The sequence below is a fragment of the Felis catus genome, chromosome F1 (genome assembly GCF_018350175.1).
Source record: "Felis catus isolate Fca126 chromosome F1, F.catus_Fca126_mat1.0, whole genome shotgun sequence".
NCBI classification, from domain to species: domain Eukaryota; kingdom Metazoa; phylum Chordata; class Mammalia; order Carnivora; family Felidae; genus Felis; species Felis catus.
Genome location: NC_058384.1, coordinates 43200194 through 43207867, shown reverse-complemented (window position 1 = coordinate 43207867; position 7674 = coordinate 43200194). Strand labels below are relative to the sequence as shown.

The 7674-nt window shown below is 58.8% G+C and overlaps 1 protein-coding gene across 5 annotated transcripts in view; it reads right to left on the bottom strand.

Annotated features, from left to right (window-relative positions):
* Positions 1–7674, bottom strand: part of CNTN2 (contactin 2) — a 33048-nt gene continuing 25374 nt past the window's right edge. For 4 of the 5 annotated variants that reach the window (XM_023247440.2, XM_011291071.4, XM_019822106.2 and 1 more), the window contains 6 exons: positions 7315–7549; positions 6875–6987; positions 5659–5845; positions 5215–5327; positions 4603–4771; positions 1–4181 (listed from right to left, as the gene is read on the bottom strand). In XM_023247440.2, coding sequence (XP_023103208.1) covers positions 4072–4181; positions 4603–4771; positions 5215–5327; positions 5659–5845; positions 6875–6987; positions 7315–7549 — 927 coding nt within the window. In that variant the 3' untranslated portion in view covers positions 1–4071. The remainder of the gene's footprint in view (positions 4182–4602; positions 4772–5214; positions 5328–5658; positions 5846–6874; positions 6988–7314; positions 7550–7674) is intronic. The other variant, XR_002739106.2, reaches the window with a different exon arrangement.

Genomic DNA, 7674 nt, shown 5'->3' with positions numbered 1-7674 from the left:
GCAGGTTGAGAAATCATCTTTATTTAAGAACTGCCTGCTACCAGAGTCAATAAATAACTACCATTACAAGAAGTACAAGAGAGACAAACGATAGGCCAGTGGAAGTGGTTCCATTTCGACAAAATCGGGGTCAAGTCGGGGGTCCGAAGAAGCCCCAGCCCTCGCCCGGCTGTGAGACTAAGCTATGCAGGCCCTGGATGGGGCTGGGTAAGTTGGAGTCTAGGGGCCAAGGCAGGGTGCACCCCAGCTAAGGACACTCGGCTTCCTGGGCCTCGGGGCAAAGTTATCTGACCTATTTTTTTCCTCCCCAGCTTCCCTTTATTATCCTGCCTTCCTAAAGTCTATGACCCTATATACAGCTACCGGGCACCTCTCTCTATGGAGCTTTTAGAAGTCCCTTAAAAATGCCCACCTCGTCCTTCACACCACCCCAGGAGCCTCTCTGGCAACCTCATTCATCCCAGGATGAAGCCCAGGGTCGGTCTGACCCGGGGAAATGGGGTACCACACTTGAGCCTCAAAACCAGGTTTGAGGAGAAGTCTAGCCCTCCCACCAACCTGGAGATGCCCAGCCGGCCGTCCCACATCTGAGCCAGGAAGAGAAAAGGGAGTCCTCTGGGCAGGGAGGAGATCAAGGAAGTAAAGCATCCTCAGCCAGCTTGGGTTCTTGCCCCGAGGGGACTAGACGGCCCCGGTGCTGTCTTCCACTCTTCCGCGAAAGAGTGCCTGAGGTGAGCCTTCCCCCCTGGTGACACGGCTGTCACTACCCCTGCGGGAAGAGGCTGCAGCAAAAGGGGCTGCAGGACTCTTCCGGTGCTGATCTAAACCTCAGCCCTGGAAGGACATCCAGCACATGTCCTCACACCCCCAGACTCCACCTCACCTAGACCCCAGGCCAACAGCTGTCAGAATTCCTCCAAGGTCCCTAGAAAAGGAAGAAGCCTCTTGACCACTCACCTTCGGGCCTCATTGCAGAAGCTCTTCCCGGTGTCTAATCTCAGATTTCCTATTATTTATCAAAAGGGGGAAAAAAGCCCCTCCTCATGGCCTTTCTGTTCCGTGGCCCGTCTGTACCATTTGATGGCCTGGCTGGGCCGCGAGACCCATCTGGAGACAGCTCCTGTCCCCCTGAGGGTGAGGTATACGTCGAGACTGTTAGAGCAACGGGGACCGAGTAGCCAAGACCAGGGGCAAAGGGACCTGTAGGCTGAGCCGAAATATACACAGGACAGAGAGACACTGTCCCCCTTGACCCCGAAGCAGTGTCTGCAGACGGGTTCTGTCCCTAGTCCTCAAGGCACTTACTGGCCGCTCAGCTGTGGGGTAAAGTACTTGTTTGTGGCCGGCTGTCTCCCTTGTCGCCACCGCCGAGGCCTGGTATGTGAGAGGGGAGAGATCCCAAATCGAGTACTGAGCACAGCAGGAGTGAGGCGCAGCCCATCGGAGCAGAGAAGATGCAAACGAGAGGCCCCTCGGGCAGGAAGGGGCTCTCTTGCCTGCACGCAAGCTCCCGTATGATAAGCCACCTCAACAGGAGGCTAGTCTATTTGATAAGCTTGCACGTCCTCAGGTCCCCTACTGTCTTACTAAACCTTACTCCGTACTCTGCCTGAGGTCTCGGGTGCAGGAGCTTGCGTCTTAATATACAGCTCTGCTTCTTCCCGACAAGTCTGATTAGGTTTTCCTGGGCTGGGTTTCCTAGGTTTTCCAGAGGGTCTCCTTTCCTCCCCTTTGCTAACGGGCCTCATTAGAACTAAGACTCTTGGTCATGAGTGCCTTTGGACCCCAGCAAGTTTAGGGACTGCAGTCTCCGGCTGTACCCGTGAGGTCCTGGGCCAGACCAGCTCATCCCTCTGGCCCCAGCATCTAGACACCTGTCCTCCTGTTTCCCCTGCCGCAGCCCAAGGCAGTGAGGAAAGACTCAGCTAAACCTTGGAGGAAGGTTTCTTACCCTCGGCGTCCCCCTTCTGATAGAGCTGAGGACAGGCCCGCTCACAGCCACAGGGGACCAGGAAGGGTGCTAGACCGCGTGGGGGCCTCCGTGTTCAGAACGTGGTCATTTAGCGGAGCCCACAGCACCTTGCACGGGGGTGGGGGAGATGGATAGGGGCGGGTGAGGAGGGTTTGGTCAACGGCTCCAGGGAGGCAGTCCTGGGCCGGGGGTGGGGTGGCGGGTGTAGCAGTAACCCGGAGAAGTGGTGTCGAGCTGACGTTTTAAAAAAATTGTAGCGGGTAAACATCAACATAAGCCTGCCCAGGAAAAGAGAGCAGGACTTAAAAGTTAAAAACCCATAACAAAATAGAGCTCTAACTGTAAACTACAGAAGCCTGGCTCTGGGGTCCTCGGCGGGCCTATCCCCGACAAGATGCCTGTCCCACTGCTCTATTGTGTGAAGGGCCACCTCTCGTAGCACGGCTCTGGGGCTTCCTGGCTGTGCCACCACTGCTGCCTGGATTCGTGAGATTCCTGTCCTTGCTCTGGTGCCTTTTCTTGGAGCAAGGGGAAGGGCGGCTGAGGGCCCAGCAGAAGCCAGACTCGAGAAGCGAAGGATCGCTATCTCCTGGCGTCGGCCCGCGCCTTGGCCTGGGACCCAGCCGTGCCGATCACCCCACCTGAACCTGTTGAAGCAGGATTTTCCTAGCCCACTGCCCTTCTTACCACCTTCTTAACCAGGCAGTAGCCATTCAGCACTGCCCCCTTCGTCGGGACGGACAGCCTGGGTAGGAAGGTCAGACAGGCTGTGTGACCTCGGGAAGTCCCTAACCCCTCCGTTTCCTCATCTGTAAAGTGAGGGGCTTGGGCGAGTTGGGCTCAGAAGCCTCCTCCAGCTCTGATGTCCTGTGACTGGTCATGTACCCAGAGCCCATGCTAGGATGCCCCTAAATTTATTAGCGCCTTTTTCTTCAGAGGAAATGCAAAAGAGTAGTCGGAGGCAGTCTGGGGGACAGGTCCTGCCAGGTGGTCCAGGGTATTCCTGGGAGCAACCAGGGCCACATGTATCCTTTGCCCTTCTCAGAAGACTCTCGGCTCCAGAATACCCAGAACCGATGCGGCCTTACCGTCCCAGGCTTGAGCGAGTCAGTGCTGGAGAGTGGCGGCCTGGGGCCTGCGGACTGAGCTGGAGGAAGTGGATGGGCACACAAGTCTTGTCTCCTGTCTCCTGTCCACACCCTCGAGGGGCCGTGCAGGATGGGTCTTGGTGGGGTGGGGGACCTCCCCGAGATAAGCCCTTTAGTCACTCAGCCACCCGTCGTGGCTTCTGTCACTCCGGGGGTGATAGGGTCAGGTTGGCAGTGTTGGCTAAGAGGGCAACGTCACCTGCATTGGGACTGTGCCTTCGGGCCAAGCCTGGTGCCCCTTTCTACCAGGTGTCTCTGCTCCTCAAACCCTTTTAGCTCTTACCCCCGACACTCTGGGATATCATCCCTTAAAGTTCAGGCTCCTGGCCTTGGACTTTGGGGCACTGGTTTTCTGCCACCTGCATAGGTAGCAGGGGCCCCTAGGGAGTCATCAAGGACAATGTCAGGGTCTAGCCGTGCTGCCCCTCGAGGAAGTAGGGGAGTTTTTGGCCCGGGTTTGGCCCTATCCTTAGGCCGAAGAATGTTGATGTCTGTGTTTCGTCCTACTGCAGGGCATTTGCTTCCAGTGTTCCCACCGGGCCCCACACCCCGCTGTCAGGGGACAGAGCCCATCTGTGGTACCAGAGCGCCCTCTCCCCCGACGTGCAGACACACATTTCAAACCCCCTTCTTCCCCTGGGCCTGTTGCTTCCATCCAGGTGCCCCGGAGGACCCAGGCATAGGGTTCGGCATCATCATGGAAGTTGCTGCCTGGTGTCTTTTGACTTAAAGAAAAAAAAAAAAAAAATCCTCGCGCGGGTTCTATCCTGTGGCAGAATATGAAATATCCTACCTCCTATGAAAAGGGCACTGTTTAAAATAGGTATTGAAAACCAGCCGTTCTCAGGCACAGTGTTGAGCCACCTTGGCATCAGGAAGGGACCAGCGCCAGCTGGCTGCGTCCATCAGAGGTGGGTGTCCGGCTGTGGCAGAGAGGGAGGGGCGCCACGATCAGAGCTCCAGGTAGCCTATGAGGACCAGCATTGCCACGGACGGGGAGAGGATGGCACCGGGACACGGGGCCGGGCGGATTGCGGAGTTCTCCACCATCATGCTTGTGCCTGAAACCAGCAGGTGGAAGAGTGGGGCTGTGTCCAGTGGGCTCGGGGCCGGCCTGCCCCCACCCCACCCTCAGGACAGGATCCAGACCTTTGCTAAGGAGACTCAGGGTAGGCCACTTCAGGGCCCGGAGGTGTCCTCAGGCCTATTCCTGCAGCATGTTGTAAGACCTTTGCTTCTGCGGTCTTCAGACTGGCCCTGCACCCCATGAAAGGAACACCCTCCTCTGTGACCTTCAGGGATGTTGGGGCTGGGGGCCCGGCAAGGACGGTTCTAGCACCCGTTAACACTTGGTTCCTGCCTACCTTCCCCTTTCCCCCGGGGTTCTGGCTGGGGTTGGTCTGGGTGGGAATGAGTCCTTCATCAGGCATCTAGACGGACCCTGTTACTCCTGGGGGATAAGGTTTGGGGGAGAGACAGCACCTCCATTCCTCACGATGTGGACTTCGGCCGGGATCCCGTCCCCTCCAGGTCCCGTGGTCCGAATCTGTACTAGGGCATGGCCGATGTCTTCAGGAACTGCGATTTCTATCCAGTTCTTGCTGGTGAGGTGAAGCGTGGGAGTTGGGTGTAAGTCATTCTGGTAGAGCATCTGTGGGGAGGAGGTTAGCCAGGGGGACTTTACTTACACCCGCTGATTCCTCTCTCTACCCCAGCTCTGGGCACTGGGAGGAGCCCAGCTGGTCCTGGTCCTCGCCTTTCCTGTTTCCCATTGACCAGGGCCTGGCTCTCGAACAAGCTCCTCACTGATGGGAGGAAAGCTTGCGAGCCGCTGAGCCGTCTTTGCAGACTCCCCAGGCTGGAAGGGCCCTCGGACTTCACCTGGTGAGTCAGCACTCCCTTGAACCCTGCCTTCCCGCAGTCACGCCTTCTGCCCCCTCTCTTACGTCTCTGCTAAAGCTCTGCGTGTGTTTTGGGGCTCTGACCATCACAAACTCTGCTTATGTCGGACTCAGAGCCCTCTTGCTATTGTGTCCACTGGAATACAGATGCACCATTCCCTACCGTTCACTGCCTGGCTGATCCCTTCCTTACCTTATAGCCAGTGACCGCAGACTCATTTCGGAGAGGAACCACAGGGTCCCACTTGATACTAAGACTCGAGCTTGAGAAAGTCCAGGAGATGTTGCCAGGAGGCCGCTGTGGAGCTGCCGGAGGAGGCAGAAAGTTGGGAAAGGTTCCAAATGATTCTTCACCAGCCATCCCTTTGCCTTAGCCAGCCTTTTTCTAAGTGTCCGGCCCCAACAGGACTTACACCCAGAACCTTCTATCACAGCTGCCTAAGAAACAAACCACATGAAAATCCAAAGGCTGGAGAAGGGAGAGGTGCTTCAGAGGTCAATGAATTCTACTCTCTCTTTCCGTTGGTCTTGCTGCCTTGTTTCTGTCCAGCCCGGGGTTTGTGGGCTAGAGCATTTGTCTCTTTCGCCGGGGAAAGAGTGGTCCTAGGGCCACCCCCACCCCAGCAGACAGACTCACGGGGCTTCATGGTGGTGGCGTTGGCAGAAGGGCTGGCGGGCCCGGTGCCTGCCCTGTTGTAGGCCCGCACGGTCACATGGTACTTGGTGTTGGGGTGCAGGTCGGTGACTCGGGCACTGGTGTCCAGCCCTGCTGTCCTCACTCGGTCAGCGGCTGCTTCCTTGTCCCCGGCTTTCCAGTAGCGGATCTGAAGGGGGCAGGGGTACCTTAGGGTCAGCAGTCGAGCCCAAAACCTCAGGGTTATCGTGACCCTAGCCCCGGCCACCTACGTTCTGTTCCTCTCCTGCTGACTCTGATCCCTGTGGCTCAGTCTAGGGTCTCAGAACCTGGGCTCTGATCATGAGCTCCAAGGTAGCAGGGACAAGTGTGAGTCGCGGCTGCCTCCTTGGTGCCCAGCAAGAGCCCCGTCCAAGGGAAGCGCCCAACACGTGGGAGGAATGAGGCGGTGAGTGGGCCGGGTGATGCATGGGGATGGGCACGGACTCCACCTAGTGATGGCCTGTGGGAGCCCAACCCCACTTAATTATCTCAGGGAATCTCAGGGGTGGTGGGGGGTACTGTGCTAAAGAGTATGAAGTGCAGGGGCGCCTGGGTGGCTCAGTCGGTTAAGCGTCCGACTTCAGCTCAGGTCGTGATCTCAAGGTTTGTGAGTTCGAGCCCTGCATCAGGCTCTGTGCTGCAGCAGCACCGGGGTCCCTGCCTGACCCTTCTCCCTTACGCAGTGACATTTCTTGCCCGTCCTTCTTCCCTTCCTGTTGCTCCCTCTTGTTCTCTGTCCACCCCACAAGGTGCCCCAGTGTGGAGTCACTGGGGGCTCAGAGCTCATTCCAGAAACTGCTGGGCCCACAGTTTCCAGGGACGGGGTGACCAGCGGGCACAGAGAGGGGGCCGTGCTATTCTCTGCAGGCTGAGAACGCGAGGCTAGCCGGGCTTTGGCACGAAAGGGGCAGGCCGTGTCCCTTCCAGAACCTTCCATCTCCTCCCCTGGGCTCGCACAGCTTCCAGTGCTGGCTCTAGGAAAGCACTTAACTTCAAGGCCATCCACGGGCCAGTCTTTCGCGCTGGACATCAGCCAGAGGGGCTTGGTTGGCTAAGGCTGCGCGGCCAGGGTGGCATAGACTGTGTCAGTGAATGAGTGACCCCAGGAGGAATGACCAGTGAGCTGTGAGGGGCCCCCGGCCACCCCTTCCTCCCCAGGCCCCAGGTCAGTGCTCACCTCGTACCCCAGGAGGATGCCATTCATGTCTTGCTGCACGGGTTCCCAGGTCACGTTCATCTCTGAGGATGAGACCCCCTTGGCCCAGACCTTGGTAGGGGCCACCCTGGGCTCTGGGGATCGACACAGAATGGGTTTGGATCCCCCAGGCCTCCCTGTTTCCTACAGAGAATCTGCCAACCAGGACTGCCCTTGCTTAGGGATTTCGAGAGCCCGGGCCCAGGATGAAGCCACGTGGGGGTTCTCACAGCGACCTCCAGGCCCACTTCTCTTTGCAGAGCCTCCCTCCTCCTTCTCCCAGGCCTGAGGGGGACACGAGGGAGCGAGGGATGAGGCCAGGTGCCCCTTCTCCCCCCCTGGTGTGGAATCGAGGTGGGGTGTGAGCAGCACGCTCCCTCCCCCCACCCCACGGCCCGGCAGCTGTGGATGGGGCGGCCCACCTTCCTCGGCAGAGTGCACCAGCGTGGTGAGGCTCTCGGGCCCATCCCCGCGGCGGTTGTAGCTGCGGATCTTGACCTCGAAGGGCGTGTAGGGCTGGACGCTGTCATTGCTGTAGACGAAGTGCCGGGCGTCGGCGCCAGGCACCCGGGCGGTCTGCCAGCTGGTGCTGCCCTGCCTGCGGAAGGACAGCAGGTAGCCGAAGCCGTCTCCGTTCTGGTACTCCCGCGACATGGGCTGGGGGGCGAGAGCGTGTGGCATGGGCGAGGGGCCGCGGTGGGTGCGTTTCCCTGCCCATCCTCCGGCCCCACCCAGCCTTCGCCAAGGGGGGCGGCCCCGGGACTCGTGTGCCTTGGCGGTTT